General features: G+C 32.1%; 1 protein-coding gene across 1 annotated transcript in view; it reads left to right on the top strand.

Moving 5' to 3' along the window:
- Positions 1-19,625, top strand: part of LOC118183976 (GTPase Era, mitochondrial) — a 48,837-nt gene that overhangs the window by 10,764 nt on the left and 18,448 nt on the right. The window contains exons 3-7 of the mRNA XM_035353603.2: positions 5,943-6,070; positions 8,520-8,597; positions 13,166-13,212; positions 13,319-13,380; positions 13,496-13,608. Of these exons, the coding sequence (XP_035209494.1) occupies positions 5,943-6,070; positions 8,520-8,597; positions 13,166-13,212; positions 13,319-13,380; positions 13,496-13,608 (428 nt within the window). The remainder of the gene's footprint in view (positions 1-5,942; positions 6,071-8,519; positions 8,598-13,165; positions 13,213-13,318; positions 13,381-13,495; positions 13,609-19,625) is intronic.

The following is a 19,625-nucleotide window of genomic DNA, read 5'->3' as shown; positions in this document are numbered from 1 at the left end:
TCTGCGAAGATAGCCAAGGTAAGCTTGTATTTTCTATTTTGGTATAGTATGGAAGATCTTATTGCTAAACTGAAATAAAAACGAAAGGTCTTGAGGACTGCAGTTTACACGATATTAAAGAAAATTGAAACTGAACTGAGTAAAGATGATAGTAGTATAAATGTAAATGTGTTAGAAGAAATTTTAGACCTGTTAAGCAAAAAATCAAAATCCTTGAGTAATTTGGACGCTGAAATAGAATGAGAATTAAAAGTCGAAGCGGACGAATTTGAACTTAAAATCTCATCTGTTTTGGAATATGAAGAGAAAATTCAAGTGTCGCAGTTTAGAGGAAAGAAAACGTTGAAGGAATTAAATAAGCTCAAAAGTTCGGACAATGCAAGTAGGGACATTTCTAATGAAACCGTTACAGAATCCCAAAACGAAAGTAACAAATTCACTCGTCTTCCAAATTAACCATTGTCAAGAATTAGCAGAAATTTAAAGCTGAAATTTTACTATTCTAAGCAATGCTTTTCTTTTTTACTGAAAAGATTTTAAAACCAATTATTAAAGCATACTGTCATAATGCAGCTGATGCTATGCAGTATACCAGTATTCTTGAATTGGACAAATTAAATGGGGACAATTTAGATACTGCATATACCCAAAATCATGTTGTGCAAGCTTATTTTAGTGAAGGTTTACTGTAATCAGTACAAATAGGAGTAAAAACAGGTATGTAACGAACAAATGTTTTGGTGAAGCCTCGATAGTTGCTTGCTCATGTCGCCATCTGTTAACACCAGTGAGAAGTGCAGCATCACATGAGCGGGACCCAGACTTGGGTCGGTTTATTACGAGTAGAATTCTTTACCACTACCGCAAAGGAGCTTCATTATGTTAGGTTCAAGAATTCCAACTTGTTCAAATTTACGAGCGTTGAGATGTTCTCGAGATCACTACACACACCTCCCCCAAGCATCTATGATGCATATGAGAAGAACCCCGTTTTATTGGCATGTATGTCGTAATTAGGTTGTGGGGTGGAGCATGTGACGTAGCTCGTCATTTGTCCTCAAAGCCCCAGAGGAGTTGTTTGCTCGTGTCGCGATCTATTAACACCAGTAAGAAGTGCAGCATCACATGAGTGGGACTGGTATGGTAATAAAACATTTACCTGTTTCAGGTTGGTTTATTACGAATAGAATTCTTTACCACTAGCCAAAAAGAACTCCATTGCGCTAGGTTCAAGAATTCCAACTCATTCAAATTTGCAAGTGTTGAGATGTTACGAGATTGCTACTGGTACTGTCTGGTTCTACACCCCCCCAAAAAAACTTGGTGACTTCTCAAACTTGTTGGTGATTAATTTTTTATTAAACATTTGTGTAAAAGCATTTTCAAAATAGTGTCACTCTAAGACTTCCATTTAAAGAGCAGCTGATTAAAAAATTCAAAAAGCAAGAAGCATTGGTAATAAAACATTTGCCTGTTTTCAAAAATCCAATTTTTTTTCACTGTTATCTCTTCCATTTTGAATTATGCATTGAGGAAAACAGACATACTAAAGGCATACCTGGATAGCCATATAACTATTTTGGCAATATAATATAATGCTTTGTTCATGAATATTATTATTATTAGTCCAAAGGGCCCCTGAAGAACTATTGTTTTTGTTTTGCGATTTTACGTTGGTTCACTATGAATGCCCTTCAAACTGCTGCCACCCAATGTTAGAGTCCTGTATTATATTTGAAGAAATTAAAAAATGAAAAATCTGCATAAATGTATGTATATTTCTCGCATTGTGATAAAACAGCGGTACATCGAGCCATTGAATTTTGAATGAGGTAATCCTACTGCAAATATATGGGCATGTGGAAGCCCAAATATGGAATTTGTTTTATTATCAATTTCATATTTTGTAACACTTCAACGAATTTTTAATTAACAAACTCAAGGATTTCAAAGTGAGCCATGGCAACGTTGTACAGAAAAAAAACATTTTTATCTCCAGCGCGTGAGACTGTGTATTGAAAATTATAAAGATATGCTCATTTTAAAATTGTTTTGCGATATTGCTGTTGAACTGAATTTTATGGTTTAAGCTCAAAGAACATGCTATGTAATAAATAAAGGTAACACACAAAATGTTAAAAAAAAAAAGCCCCTTTGGACGTAATTTAAAATCTGAAACCTTTCATTTTTTTTTTCAATTTTATGTTGGGATGGAATAAACGGAAAGTAAAAAAAAAAATATGTGTATGTAGCTGATTGCACATTCATAGCAAATTCGTCCAGATCTGCCAAAGTATTTTGTTATGTTAGTGTATGGGGTAGAAATGTAGTTCTGAATTTGTTTTTCTTGGTCGAAAGAACAAGGATGTGGTGTTAAAACTCTCACCAACTGATTTACTTTCTCATGTGATTCGCACATTTCACGTTGTGAAAAATAACATAACTCACTCTGTCAACTGAATGACACTATGAGTTCCCTCGCCCCACAGAACCAGGCACAGGGGTTCAACCTCTTCCCTCGCACCTTGGAGAGAGAGACGCGTTACTTTTGCGACACTGGTCATTGTCAAGGGTTTCCTAAGAGTCAGTCACACAGGCTGTCCGTTGCCAAAGAACATTACCCAGCATACCCATAGTGCCACCACCAGGTAATATTCCACCCCAGGCTACTAGAGCGTTGAGCTCTAGGATGTGCCAGACCCACAAGCTGACCAATAAGTGATCTTTCCAGGGCCTCTAAAACTATTAGATTCATAATTTGTATAGTCCTGTGGCTGAGACTGCCTAGGTACAGATCCTAACAAGTAGCTTTAACAAGATCCTAACAAGTAGCAAGAACCAGGCACAGGGGTTCAACCTCTTCCCTCGCACCTTGGAGAGAGAGACGCGTTACTTTTGCGACACTGGTCATTGTCAAGGGTTTCCTAAGAGTCAGTCACACAGGCTGTCCGTTGCCCAAGAACATTACCCAGCATACCCATAGTGCCACCACCAGGTAATATTCCACCCCAGGCTACTAGAGCGTTGAGCTCTAGGATGTGCCAGACCCACAAGCTGACCAATAAGTGATCTTTCCAGGGCCTCTAAAACTATTAGATTCATAATTTGTATAGTCCTGTGGCTGAGACTGCCTAGGTACAGATCCTAACAAGTAGCTTTACAAAGTTCTCTATGTCGACCCCCTGGAGATTGTGAAAAGTAAGATTAACCTTTTTAGAACTAGTGCTGGTGGGAATGAAAGGTATGCTTAACTGCTAACCTTAATGGAAAATTAAGCAGAAAAGATTTGTAAACTCCATTATGAAACATGACTAGGACTGCGATTTGAATCAAACAAAAACTGTCACTAAACAGTGGGATTTATTGCCAGTAACTGATAAGTGCGGCATAACACTTTATTTAAACCCGATTAATTCTCGATAAGTTGGTTTCCTTTTTTTAAAAAACAATATAAATTAACTGCTGTTTATTTGTGTTTCAATTACATTTTGAAAAAAATTATTAAAATTTGGGGCTGACTTGATGGAACAAGAGGCGATAGAGAGCAGAGTAATTTTCAAATTTACAGGATCCTTGCATAAAAAAAAGTGTAACTTCTGTGGAAATGGATAAGCACTGGCTGTGCAATATGAAAAATTGTGACAAGTGATTCAAGTTCTTTATATGTTTTACCTGTAAGTTTTATATGCTGTTTAACTAAATAAAAAGCTCCTCCAAATTTCTGCTGAAACTGACTGACATTTGGTGAGATCTCCCCAATTTTCAATGTTGGTGGAATTTTTTAAACTAATATGATATTTCAGCATTTGTGTTACTTTGGCATTTATGCCTGAAATGTGGCTTGTGTATTTCTAAATCTCACGTAAATTAAATTTATAATTTTAGACTGGAATTTTTTTTCCCCCCATTCAGTTGGCTTTTCTTCTATGAACTGCCATTTTTTAATGTGCTCAATTATTTTGAATTTATCATTTCCGGAATATTCCAGACAATTTAGCTTTTACTTTAAACTTCAATTCATCAAAATATTCCGTATGTGCTTTGGATAAGAAATGAAGAAAGAAGATATCTTGACAAGGTAAGAGTTTTAATAAATACATTGATATCTTAAGCAGAAGAAAAACGATCATATTTTTAACATGGCTTCTCTGTACCTTTGACAGAAATGAAATGGAAGTTACATCACTGACAAGATTTATTCTACAAAAAGATTTCAGAACATTTTATGAAATGAAAAATTAAAGGATAGAGTTATGTAAACAAAAATTTTAGCCTCCGAAAATTGAAATAACAAGAGAAGCTATTGAATGTCTTTTTTTAATTTCATGTGTCATATGTACTGATATTTCCCTGAATTTTAAAAGGAGTCATATATATGTAAGCTTACATTCATAAGGAATTTTAAAATGCCCAAAAATGAAGATCTAGTATTTGGTCTTATACAACTGAGAATTTGACTTTGACAGGTTTAAAGTAATCTGAAAATCATATTATTTGAAGCATTTACCAAGTAAAAGATTGAATGTAGAGTTAAATGACAGGCAGATAGAATTAAAATGATTGTTCTAAAAGTTGAAGATAATGAAGGCTTCAATCCGCAAGGATAACTGTGGGAAACAGCAGTATGTCTCAGAATATTAATTTCATTTATCAAAGTGGCAGATTTGGAATGTCAGTGAATTGTACAATAAACAGTGTAAAAGACTGCAATATTTTGTTAGACATTCAAGCATTCTCTGGTCCTAAACTAACACCTGAATGTGCAAGGGGCTTGGAAATTGTAAGTAGGAGAAGATATTTTACTTCAGAAAAAGCAAATGATTGGGGGTTCGATCTATGGTAGCTAACAAGTGACATGTCTAGGAATGGCTAAAAAAAAATTAATTGCTGAGGCTAAAGAGGGCACAATTAATTTTGTAAATAGAATCCTCTTTCATATCTGCCGCGTGTCAAAATTCTTTTTACACATATAGTATTTAAATCTTTCCAATTACAACCATTATCATGGAAGAAATTATTGCAATTTTTTTTATTAATAATGCTCTAGTTAGCTTGTCTATTGCTAAAGTCCAGGGAGACAATGAAAGAGCAAATTATTTATGAAAATAGTGATTGCCAGATTTCATAATTATATATCTAAGAAGAAAAAAATAAATGGTCATGTTTTCTTCACATAAACAAAATTCTGTCTGCGATTATCTGTATAAATAAATAATAAAAAATAAAAAAAAAATGCAGTTTTTTTACACTTTTGTTCATTTAGTTTTCTCTCTCTTTTTTAATAAAATTGTAAATTCTTTTAATATAAAATTCATACTGAAATACTTCATTTGAATAACAATACATGAAATTATAATTTACTATTACTGAACTGAAATGGTATTATAGAGGATGACTGTGCAATGAGAAAAAAATGGTGCACAAAGCAGAAGCTGAATCAGAGGTCTGCTTATTCCTTTTCAGACAGCTTTTTGGTTTATTTGCTTCTAATGTCGAGCTTACACTGGTAGAAATTCGAGTTGTAGCAAGAAATGAAACAGTATATCTGTTGACTGGAATAACTGCGTGCATATTTAATGATGTATTCCTATATTTGTGTTTATTTTGCATTTAATAAAACAACTATTCTTTTCACAAATCTGCATGTATTCAGTGTTCCCATTCCTATCTCTGGTTAGATTTTGTACCAAAATTTATACGTAGTGCCAAGTGGTGTCCTGTATTTAAAATTTCAACGGAATAGATGAGTTAAGTTAATTATTAAACTTAGCTCATTTATTAATTAATGGGCAAATCAGGGTGTTTAATTTCTCTGCCTAGTTATTCTTTATTTTAGTGAAATGGAAATATACTTGAATATCAACTGATATTAATGTTAAAATGTCAGTACTGTAATTTGCTTTTTTCTTAATAATGTCATTATTATTATTTTTTTTTTATAGAAGAATACAAGAAATTGAGGGGTTTAGAGCCTTTTCAACCTGAAGATCCCCATATTCTGAAAGTATCTATTTTAGGTGAACCAAATGTTGGGAAATCTACTTTGACAAATAGTCTTGTGAAATGGAAGGTATTTACAAATTTTTATTTTGTTTGATCGGAAGTTTTAAATGTCATGATTATTTTACAAATATGTTTTTGGAAGTGGGGAATTGAAAAAAAATATGCAGGTTTACAACTATGCATTAAACAGCATTGGTATTTGTTGAAACAGTCACTTTCTCATGCAACAATTAATTACTTTGTGTTTTGCTGACATGTATTTAATGGCTTTTAAACTTCTTTCATATCAGATTACTGAATAAGAAATTAGTTGTTTATTTAATTCTATAAATAACACATGTACTACCACATCAGAAAATCAACTACTATAAGTTTTAATGTGTAATAGAACATATTAGGGTGCATGAACATTTGTATGTTTTAGGGTTTTATTTTAAGTGCATTGGTTCTTGTCTAAAATCTGCTACTGCTTAGAGCAGTCTTATTAAAAAAACATAATTTCAAAATCATGAGGCAAATATTAAAGCTTTCAGAATTGTACAGAATTATATATATATTTTTAGTTAATTAAAAATGTAAATTTTGATAATTTATATAAAACTATAATCTATATAAAACTTTTATGACACTGTCTTCACAATAAGTTTTAATTTTATATCATTCTGTATTCTATGATTTAATTCTATATATTTATTAACACTATTATTTAAAGTTTAAGGCTATTTATAAACTTTCAAAATGTTTTTCCATAATTTTTCATTTTAACTGCATAAAATATCTATATAAATTAACTGTTAGAAACATAAAACAGATTCAAAAAAGTAAATGCCTGCATTCTTTTTTTAAAGAGAAAATATAATTTGTTGTTTAATTTTGCTGAAGAAAGTGTGATTTATGTATTTTTTGGGGGGGGGGATAAAAATGTTTTAGTTTTTATCTATACATCCTGTATTGAAGTAACATTTGATAACAAAGAAAGTAAAGTTCTTCGTCCCCCCTCCCCCCAATAGAGGAGGAGGAGAAACCTAAAGATCTTGCATTTTACATCGTAGTGCATGGTGATAGCTATAGATTTTATTTTGCTACGTCAAGATTTTTTATCTTAACCTCTTAAAGTCTATAGATATCATCATACCTCAAAAATCAACAGACGTAAAGAACTGAAAGAACTAGAAGCAACCTTTAGCAAGCTCTACTATGATGTAAAATGCAAGATATTTAATTTATTACAATTAGGTTTCTTCTTGTCCTCTATGCAGGGGGATACATTTTCTGCAATGTAAGTGAAGAACTTTACTTTCTTATTTATCAAATGATATTTCAATATAGGATGTATATATAAAAATTAAAATGCTTTTATTATGTTATAATTGACTTTATTAACATTATTGCTTTATTATCATTTATTGCTTTATTAACAACTATATTACATCTATCAAGATTAGCTATTTAGAAGCTAAATTTCTTTGGAACAATTAATAATTCAGATTTTTTTTTTTTTTTTTTTTTTTTTTCTATTCCAAGATGCTATTGACTCCAAGATACATCCTATTTTTAGCAATAATTGTATTGCAAAAAAGGATGCATATGAGTATTGGTGATATTTGATATCGTCCAAAGCTACTTATTGTGTTTTTTAAAAGGAAAAGAATACAGTTGTTGATATTATTGATTTTTAAAATGTATAAAATAATTTAATGTATTATATATAATATGACTTCTTCTTTACTACATGATATAGCTTTGTATAAGTATACAATTAATTATGAATTATATTAATAATTTTGTGGTATTGTTCTGTTATCAAGACTGGATTCAGAAATGTATGAATGTATGTGCATGTTAGAATGTATATTGCAAAAAAACAAAAGAGACAGTTCTATAGGGCCAATTGACGAAATTCAACTTACATTTTTCATGTCTCGAAAGTGCGACTTGTGATATGTATTAGATTTATATGTAGCATTGGTTTAATATAGGTATTTTGACACAAAATCGAAGCACATGCATCCATGCATACATTTCTGGATCCAATATTGATGACAGAACAGTAGCAATTTTTTTAAATCATCAATGGTATTTTGATATCTGAATCAACTGTTTGTGGATATTTGACTATCAATACCTTGATCATGATTAACCCCTTTAACCAATCCCATTGGGAACTCATAATCTGTAATGTCATTTTTTAGATCAAATTATTCGTAAATCCTTTTGAACTGATTTGTAAGCTACTCCCTAAACTTAACAAACAGTTCAGTAAAGTTGTACGTAGAAATATGTGTATGAAGTTGGTTGAAAAAAATCATCTGATTTATACACAAGAATCAATTTTCTTTAATTTCTAGCCAAAAGTAAAGTATGCAAGATTATAATATTATTTAAAAAATAATTCTTTTTAGGAATTTGCTATTAATGTTATTAAATAAATAAACATGTATTTGAAAATGTTCTTGTATTTTTGCTTTTGCATTGTATCAGATATTCACATCAGTTTTTATTATGTTATCAAATAGATTTGCGCTGTTTCCAGAAAGGTGCATACGACGAGAAAAAAAGCGGCTGCAGTTTTAATAGAAGGGAATAAACAAATTGTAAGTTTTGAAACCTTTTTTTTTTTTTGGAATAATATTAAATATTTGTGTAACAAATGATGCACTGGAAATCATTCATGATTAATGAATTGATTGATATTTTTATTTATAAAATTTGGTATTAGTGATGAGTACAACAGGGTTTGTATGGTCCTTAAGTTTTTGGAATTGATTTTTGGTCTTTAAAAGTCCTTAATTTTGGCCAAAATCAGCAGAAGGTCCTTAATTTTAATCATCTGAATTTTCTGTCTGTTTTTACGACTGCCATTTTGAGTGTGAATTAGCATTTTGGAGGAATATTTTTGGCGATTCACTGACATATATGGTTTTCTTTTGAATGGCTTCATGGGTTATAATGTGTTTCTATTTCTAATATAAATGATGGGATACTCAAGTTTCTAAGCAAGAAGTGAAACATTTCGAAATTTGTTTTTTCTAATAAAGAGTTCTTAAACAATTTTTCGCTTTGAGGATATAAATTCTTTTATTAAATGGTTCTAAATTTGATGACTTATCAAAATTTTAACGATTTTAAGGTCAGTTTCTATAGAAAATATTTAATTCCGAGATCTGAGAATTTTTTGCCTTTTTTTTTTTAAACATCGTAGCATAATATAAAAATCTGATATGTACACCACATGACTTCCTTGTACGGAATATTAAATTATACGCATTCTTTCGTGCATTTCATTTAAACTTATTGAATTAAATCTATTTCGCCGACAGCGCATAAACCACAATAGAATAAATGCGTTCTTTAAAATTCACTCTAGTATTTGTTTACCATAGCGACACTCTGGCGCTAGATTCACTTAACAGTATTAATAATTATATTACAGTTAACTTATATAATAATTATATAATGGAAACTAAGTTAACTGTTATATAATCCAATAATTATATAACAGTTAACTTATATATTTCGTTCATATTATAACTCATAATGCACAAAATTTATATCATTTAAAGAATAGAATTGTCTAATCGTTGCCACATGTTCTATTCAAATACCATAATAAAGCTAGAATGATGTATAAAAGAAATTAAGCAAACAAAACAAAAAAGAAACAGTTTTTCACAGACGATAAAGTATTTCTCATTTAATTAATTCAGTTCTCACTTCGCGAGAAGGCAAAAATACATAAAAACTCAAAATATCTATATTAAAAAATACGAAGTAAATCTTAAACACTTATTTCCTCGAAAAAATTCCAGAAAGAATTAAGCATGATTTAATTGGCAATAATAAATTAATGTGTTATCTTTGTTGTTGCGAAATATGCGTTATACCAAAAAAAAAAAAAAAAAAAAAATCACATGAAAGTTGCTTTTGCCCCAATTAAGAAAATACCTTCAAATTTTGGTAATTTTAAAATAACTTCAAAATTCAATCTGCTGATTTTAAACACTTTTATTTTAATCAAAATATGATGTCTTTCACGAAATTGATAGAGCACCCATCGATTTTACTGCACCTGCACACAAGACACAACCGAAAGCGAAAATGTTTCCTTCCATCCACTTCCCGCGCCAATCCTCCCAACCCCAACTGGCCATCAAAGACAATCTACACAAACCCAACACCAGAAACAACCCGCCGCGCTCTCCTGCTCCTCAGACACTTCCGTAGTTGACATGTTTTCTGATATTCAAAATCTTACTCCGTACAGATAAAATCAAACACGTGGTGGCGTGGCAGAGTTCCTTCAGTGCGCAAAATCGTTAGCTGCATATTTCGGCACTCCAAATCGTTACTAGGGCACTTCGGTACTCCAAATCATTACTAGGGTACTCCGGTACTCCAAATCGTTACTAGGGTACACCGGTACAGCAAACCGTTACTAGGGTACTCCGGTACAGCAAACCGTTACTCCGGTATTTCGTTTTTTCGGTACTCCAAATCGTTACTTGTGTACTCGGTACTTGAAATCGGTTTTCGGTACTTTTCAAAGTAACGGTTACTTGAGTAACGGGTATTTTGTACCGGGTACTTGTCTGTACCTGTTACTCTCGTATCGGGTACAAGAAAGTACTGAAGTTGCCCATCACTAGATCTTACTTCTCATTTTAACCTATTCCATTTGGCTTAAAATCGACATACTGTTAACTAAACCTCTAGACTGACCAAGTATGTGACAAACTGAGACATAAAAAAAATTAACATAAAACTAACTGTTAGTAAAATATAAATGTCACTTATCTTCTTTCAAATATGTCCAACTTTTATCAGTATAAAATATCTAATGCTACTTGATAAATTGTGTAAAGTTTATTTTATTCTCAAACTTATTACTAATTATGCTATTTAATTCATGTTTAGTAATAAGGCATACTACTTAAGGATCTATTTTATTTTTAAGATGGTATTACAATAGTGAAATTCGGGCATTAATAATATTTTTAATTGAATTTATTCAGTTCCCATGAACTCTTAGATCCTTAATTTTTTTCATTAATGGTCCTTAAAAGTACTTAATTTCCGTGTGCAAAAATATGTACAGACTCTGTAAATGTCATTCTCGTGGTATTGCAGATTTATATGCCATTCTCATGGTTATATTTACTCCTATTGTTTATTTGTGGTTATATAAGAAACATTACGGCAAACCTGTTTCTAATTTTTGGAGGGAGATTAGTTTTTTATTTATGAATATGTATGTGTATGTAAGTTTATATTTAAGTGATTAAAATGACTTTGTAAGTTACTATTCCTAAAAAGCTGCCAAACTATTTCATTGTAATTTGATACTATTTATTTGATGAAACTATATGTTATTTATATCATGTCTAATTGTTATGATATTAATTTATCCTACCAATGACTGTGCAGTTAAGATCATTAGATATAAGTCTTTCGAACCTGAGTGAGCAAGTTGACTGTATTGTTAGTTTTCATGGTTTTTCCTGTGTATAACCTGAATATGAGCAGTTTCCCTTTTAAAGTCTTCCATGAAGGCAACCCGTCCCTTAGGCAGATAGCTCTTCTGTGCTTTATAAATTTTCAAATAACCTAACTTAACCTAACCTTTTACAGTGGAATCTCGAGATTCAAGCACCTCTATATACTAAAAATTTGAGATAAATTTGAGTGAAAAATTTGTCTCTAAATAAGAGTATTGACTCAAGCAATGAGCCACGCTGTTGCTATGTGTGGCACTATTTCCCAATCCGTCTCGACTTAGGAAATCCCCTGAGTCTTTTTTTTTTTTTTTCATTTAACGTGAAAATAATCATTTCACGATGCCTCCCAAGACGATTGTTCCCTCAGGTAGTGCTGCAAAGAAAAAGAATTTAAGCCATGGTCATTGAAATTAAGAAAGAAATCATTGATAAACATAAGTGTGGTGTAAGAATGACAGAATTGGCGAAGACTTATAGCTGTTCGGCTTCGACGATCTGCTTTATTCTGAAGAAAAAATTTGAAATAGCCCAAAGTAGTTACTTCCAAGTACCATTCAAAACTCCTAGAAAATGTTGAGAAGCTGTTGTTGGTGTGGATTAATAAAAAGCAGTTAAAAGACGATTCGGTGTCGGAAGCTGTTATGAGGTCAACTACGGTTACGTTATTTACCAATGTTATTTATTAGAAAAAAAAAATATGCTGATATTTTTGGGGGTGCAGAATGGATTAACTGGATTTCCATTCTTTTCAATGGGGAAGTTTGTTTCTAGATACGAGAAATTCGCTATAGGAGCTCAATGCTGGAATGAATTAAACTTGTATCTCGAGGTTTCATTGTATATTAATTTTTGTGTAAAATATTTATTATACTTTCTGATTTAAAAACATTTAATAAGTTAATTGGGGGGGGAATTGGAAATATCTAATTCAATTAAGCAGATCAAGTTTTTTTAATACAGTCAAAAGTCTTTAATCCAGACTCGTCGGTACTACGGCGATTTCGGATTATTGGTTTTTCCGGATTATAGATCATCAATTTAAATCTGGTACGATGGCATGCAAAAATTATAAAATTAAAAATATGAAACTGTAATTTATGAAATAAAGAGCAATTATGATCTAAAGGGTATCAAAATTTACAAAAAAAAAAAAAAAAAAAAAAAAAAAAAAAAGCTTAATATTTATTTCTTTATCAAACATTTCTTTCAACACGCGCATGCGTAAAGCATACATTACGCATAGTCGAAATTTGAAATACTTGAATTTTCAGAAAAGTAACCCCTAATCTCGAATCCCGACTAGTCCGTATTACGGACTTTGTACTGTATAAAATAAAATTTAAAATATTTCAGTTAAGTACATTAAAAAATTCTATTTTTGAAATTGAATCAAAGGACGTTAATGTAATGCTGGAGAAATTTTTGAAAGAATTCACAGTAGGTGTTTATGATGTCAATAATACATATTGCTTATTCATTATATTTCTTCTACAAATAAGTATTCTGTGATTAAAAATCAGCCTTTTTTTTTTTCAGTGAATTAAGCGTTTCTTTAAATTTTTTTCTCCTTCAGTTCAAATATAATTATTATTTTTAATTCTTCTTAAATAATTCATTAAATTTTTAAAAAAATTTTTTATATTAAATTCATTATGTTTCTTAAATAGGTATTCCTTGACACACCTGGTTTTGTTTCAGCAGAACAAACAATAAAGTAAGCACATTTTCTTAATGTATAAATTGATGTTCAGAATTTAATTCTGTATTAGTATTATGTTTTTTGTGGATAAAAATATTCATTTGATATGAAATTATTGTAGGCATAAATTAGAGCCATCTTTCATTATGGACCCATTAAAATCTATTAGAGACGCTCATCTAAGTGAGTATTATATTTTGTGTGAACAAAATGCTAAATATATTTAAATTTGTTGATACTGAATTTCATTCTGTTAACATTTTCATTCTGAATTTTATACACACATTGATTCCCGCAGTTGCTGTTGTCATAGACATTTCTAACAGGTGGACTAATAACAAAATCAATGGAGATATTTTAGAAGTTCTAAATGAATTCAAGCATAAAAAATCCATTCTGATACTGAATAAGGTAATATATTTATTGATTTATGCGTGTAATAATTTTGTGTTGTAATCAATATCTTTCATTTATGAGATTGCCTTACAGAAAGTTAATAGTATTTTTTACTAATGCTGCTATATAATTTTGTTTAGATTGGTTTTTCTGATTTATTGTTTGGTTGAAATTTTATGAATTCTGTTGAGCCAATTTTCTTGCAATTTGAATTGAAATGCCATATATAGGCCTTGGTACAAAATCATCTTTCCTTACTGCTCATCAATGAGTTTTGATGGTAGAAAACTCTAAAATTTTAAGAGGCATTATATTATGCTATCATGCATTTATTATCCTTATGTCTTCTTGTTACTGCATGATATGCACTGTATCACACCAGTAACTATTGTCTTTAGGTCTCTTGTAACAATGGTCTTAAAGTAACCTGTAATATCGGGTTTAATTTTAATTTAATAATCAAACTAAATTTACTGCACTGTGTCTCACTGATGACTGTTGGCTTTGGAAGTCAATGTATATATTTTTTTCAATAATGTAATTTACATATTAAATATATTTAATTTATAATGTGTATAACTGATAATTTTTATGAAAATCTAAAGCCTTCAATTAATGAAAGATGCTTGGATGCAAAAAAATTTCAGGATGGAATATGGAATTAGATTAAGCTCTATATGATGCTAGAATAAAAGAAATATGTGTTGCTGTGTGCGGAATGTGACAATTAATATGTGTAGAGGCCTGGCTAGGTTTCACAGTATGATATGATAGATTAACACACATAGATTTCAAATGGTTGAATTTAAATAATAAGCATTTAATTACAATAATTACCACATAACTAATCATTACATTAACATTGAAGATATTTGCATAGGTTCACAAATACGATCGAGCACGACGGCGACAGAGCGTAAAGTGATTTTAGCGCATCCCGAAAATCTCCATTACAGTTACAGCTGGAGATCCGGGCACGCGGTTGGCGAGTAATGGAAACAAATTCCTTTAGTATCGCCACAGTACTCCCCCTCCAGTGTCAACGAAATTAAAGTAACCGACAGTTAAATCTGACCCTACGTCCAGAACATGTATGCTGAGGAACATCTTGCTTCCGAAATCGAGGCACAGGTGATGATGCAGTGGCAACTGGAACTGTAGACACATGGGGTGAAGGTGTAGGTGACTTTGAAGGAGGCGTATTGCAGTATTGGTCTTGACAGTTTCTGGCACAAAAATAAAGGCCAGTTTAAGACGATGAATGCTCACCACTGTCTCTTTGTTACCGATAAGTATATGATAGGTCTTGGATGTGCAACCTAGAACCAGATGTGAGCCCATATAAATAGCTCCAAAGACTTTTTTTGAAGCATAACACTTTAAAAATACTGATGGTTTAGCGAGGTGTTTGAGAATAAACACAGGTCAGTGTACAAGAATGTACACTTGTGGGTGTAGGAGCTAATGCAGCCATGGCTTCATGCAATTGTCTGAGAAACACGTTAAGGTTTGACACTGCTTTTTTTTGTTTTGTTTTGTTTTGAGGGTTTATAAAATCTTCAGATAAATATGAATTGACACCATAGATCATTTCAACACTGGAAGAACCCAGGTCCTCTTTAAGAGCCATTCTTAATCCTAAGAGCACTGTGGTAAGAACATCAACCCAGTGAACATAAGTATGGCATCTAATGGCCTGTTTAAGAGAGCAATGAAATCTCTCGACAAGTCCATTGGAATTTGAATGGTACAGTGATGTGCGGATCTTTCTAGTTCGTAAGAATTTCGTTAATGCAGTAAATAATTGAGACATGAACTGTCGTCCCTGATCCGTGGTAATGCACTCGGGTACTCCAAACTGTGAGATCCACATGGAAAAAAATGTTTTGGACACTGTGTCAGCCAACATATCCACAATAGGGATAGCCTTTGGCCAGCATGTGTTCCTCTCAATACATATAAGGAGGTATGTATAACCTTGTGAGGGTGGTAAGGATATGGCTAAAGCAGATCGTAACTCAAAGTGTCGCAATGGAGTTCGAGTATGTCTCTGGATTTTTTACCTTTGACAATCTGCACATGCTCTAACCCATACAGCGATGTCCTTCTGCATGCCAGGCCACACAAAATGTTGAATTAACCTGTGGGAAGCATTGACGCCAGGATGAGATAAATTGTGAAGGCTGCTAAAAATACTAAGTCGAAATTTCAGTCGAGTGTATGGCCGCACCACATTCTCCTTCACATCGCAGTATAGTGAAAGATTTGGTTCCAGCTGCATAGGTAATAAATTAAGTCCATGCGAAGCCTTGTCAGATAAAAGATTCTGTAATTCTGAATCTTGTTTCTGACACTTTGCAATGGCAGAGAAATCTGTTGTTGAAGGCAATTGAACCAATTCTAGACAAAGCATCAGTAACCATATTTTGAGAGCCTTCAACATGCCTAATATCAGTTGTAAACTGCACTATGTAATCGAAGTGACGCATTTGCCTGGGGAAGGCCCCGTCAGGCTTTTGTTGGAAGGCGAAAATCAGAGGCTTGGTTGTTATAAATAGAAAATGCTCGATCTTCCTCCATATGAGGAAAATGTTTAATTGCCTCATATGCACTTAGAAGTTCACGATTATAAGTGTTATATTTTGATTGTGCTACAGAAAACTTTTTTGAGAAAAATGCCAGTAGCTTCTATGCTCCTTCTAAAAGCTGTTGCAAAACCACACCTATGGCCGAATTGGACACGTCTCATTGCTTTACACAATTTTATCATTCTACATTTAGTTTCTTAAAATGTTATTCATATTTTAGTCAAATATTTTATTTTTGAAATCGCAAGAATCATAAGATTAAAAAGTTTTAAATTTAAAAAAAAAAAACTAAATTTCATGCAAAAATTTATTTTTTCTTCTTAACGGCTTGCTCTTTTTCTTCATTCTGCAAGTATATTAAAAAGCATCCAACTTTTCGAAACATCTTGGTATTTCTGGCATTCATTTTAAATAAAGTTATCGCCTTCCATTCCATAAAGCCAGCAACGGCCGAACGCTAAAGTCCATGAGCACTGGTAGTTCACTCCGGGGTTCGAAAATGGGATGGTTGCTTGGGCATTTTTGTAGTTTTCTCATTGTAACATGTATGCCAGCTGGTTTCCCTTAGAAAGTTCTTCACGAAGGCCTTTTAAGGCAGATAGCCCTGCTTTGCCATAACTTAATAATGCAATTCAATCCATTTCATCAGTACTTGGTTTGACCCTTTATCAGTCTTTAGAGGCTAAGCATTTTAAGGTATGAGATGAAAGTAAAGACTGGTTTCATCAAGAGGGAAAACATGTTTAGGTGACATCCACATACATCACTGGATAAATTCATGAATATTCAAATAATTTGACTAAGAAATCATGGGATTTTCTGTTTATGATTATATGATGTTCTATAATGTAATTTAAATGTATAAAAACATATAGTCGAAAACCAGTCGCTCTTCACTTTAATCTGCAATGATACCGTCTTTGTCTTTTCCATTAGCACAAGCTCAGTTAATGGTATTTGCTAGTGTACACATCCTTTTTCTCTTTGAAAACTCAAATTCCTTGAAGTAGTCTGAAAATATATTCAAAAGCATCCAACTTTTCAAAATACCTTGGTATTTCTAACAGCCAAAATCCCCTTCAAATTTTTGCTTCGTTTTCTCTCTACATTTCTTCCTTCTACATTTATTTTCAGTGCTCACCACAAGAAAATTAAGATTTTTCGATTGTTACACTTCCATAAATTTTGCATTCTTGTCAATTTTTTTTTTTTTTTTTTTTTAAATATCAATTGCATCAACTGCGTTTCAGTTGAAGACAGCTTTTCATTTTATAGGCATTTTAACTATAAATAAAGTTTAAAGCAAAGTCCAAATGATAAATATGTTAATTAAAAGATTTTTTGCTAAATGGCAAGGAAATAAAACAGTTTAGCAGTGTTTATTCTGTACCACTGAGTGACCCAATTCTTATATCGGCTGAAACTATCTAAATCATATTAAAGATAATGGCTTTTTTTTTTTTTTTTTTTTTTTTTTTTTTTTTTTTTTTTTTGGTACAATCTATAACGCGAGAAAAAAATTAGCTTCTTAAAATATTCTTTCTATGAGAATTAATATAAAGATTTATATATATATATATATATATATATATATTTAAAGCTGGAACTTGAACCAAACTGTTAAACTTTTAAAGTTTAATTTACATTGTGGTTATAATTAAAGTTCCACTTTAATGTAGCGTCCAGCATTTTCCGAAAGCAAGTTATATCCTGTTACTGCATTCTCAACAGCAGCTCTTAGCATATCAGGAGGAATGTTACGGACATGTCAGTGTATCACATTTTTCATTTCTGCGAAATTGTTTAGATTATCACCATAAACAGTGCTTTTGAGATAACCCCATAGCCAAAAGTCACAGGAGATGAGGTCTGGTGACCGAGGTGGCCAAGAAGTGGGGAAGTGTCGGCCTATAAGACGTTCATTTGTGGAATGTTGACATATGTGAGGTGAGGCCCAGCCCTGCATAAAACCACATTACTGCAGTTCATGTATCACGAAACATTTTAACATTGACTCTAAGCGAGCTGCAGTCGCAGTGGTCCAGCTGTCAACTGCTCTTCAAAGAAAAATGATCCATTTATGAAACTAGCTGTGTGGAATGACTGCTATACAATGGAATGCAGTAGGAGAATGCAATGGAACTGAGTAGATAACATGAGGAATTTCTTTGACCCAAATTGATTAAAGCGTTTTGAATCAGTATCTTCATGTTTTAGGGTCGAATTCAGGTTTAAAAAATTACAAATTAGCGATCTGTAAGAAAACGATTTCCAGATTGTACGCACTTTTGTGATTGATTTGCGATCTCACATTTTCTAACCTTAAATTCGTGGCTTTCACGGAGGAATTTCTCCCTTACACAGATGGCGCACTCGACTTTGATCGACTTTAACGTCTTTAATTGGTAATTTGCTTAGTTCAAAGCTTCTCTTACAAATATTTTTAAAAAAATTGCAAAAAATCATCACATTTTTTTTTTATTTTATTATTAAATACAACAAAACAAAACAAATCAAAATATGTAGGTTTTAAGTTGAATTTTTAATTTTTTGAAGGTGTAAAAGCATTTATTTTTAATATTAGTTTACTATCCCGAGTTATCTCGGGCAAACGAAAAAAGTTAAATATTAATCTTTGTATGATAGTTTTTGAAACAAGGGACAACACAGAGTGATACCTGACGTTCTACACTGGTATCTGGTCTCTTTTCTTACTGGCTTACCGCTGGAATCTCTTTCATGGGAGCATAGAGTACACTGTCTCGTTGGATTTGATTTTTTTCCCCCCACCTTTTCATAATCACTATCTGAAAAATTATCGCTTTCACTATCTTCCATCATCGCCATTATTTTATTTTTTTCCAACGCATGCATCCTTCTTTATACATTACTAATCCACAAGCCAACGTATACTATACAATAGGGAAACACGGGACCAGTCCCTCCAAAAGAACTGCGCAACCAACAAAATTTGGCAAACTGCCAATCGAAGCTAAATATTTCCTTTCATTTCCTCCAGATCGAGTAAAACCGTGATAAATGAAACAGTACTAACAAATTCTGCTTCGCACGAGTTTTCTCGGGATGATAATTAACTGCAATATATACGAACCCGAGACAACTCAGGATAATCAGGCAAGCGGTTAAGGGTATAAAACATGTTAAACCCGTGTAACAAAAGGTTAAGTTAGATTTCAACCCTTATTTCGTTTAACAATATTGCATACAGCGCCATTTCCCACTGGTGGTGAGGTTTCAAACTTTCTTTTTTCGTGGAAAATAACCGACCCATGACCTCCTTTACACGATTACCAAGTTTGATAACATTTGGTCCAGTACTTTTCATTTTATGACCATTTCAAAGTGGAACTGTAATTATAACCACCCTGTATATTATTAAATTTTAATTTGAAATTATGCGTTATATGTATACCATGCGTAAGA

Source organism: Stegodyphus dumicola, chromosome 1 (genome assembly GCF_044657685.1).
Source record: "Stegodyphus dumicola isolate Sdum_Otavi_A_Nest chromosome 1, ASM4465768v1".
In the NCBI taxonomy this organism is placed as follows: domain Eukaryota; kingdom Metazoa; phylum Arthropoda; class Arachnida; order Araneae; family Eresidae; genus Stegodyphus; species Stegodyphus dumicola.
Note: the sequence above shows the minus strand (reverse complement) of the source record. Positions and strands in the feature narration are given on the sequence as shown.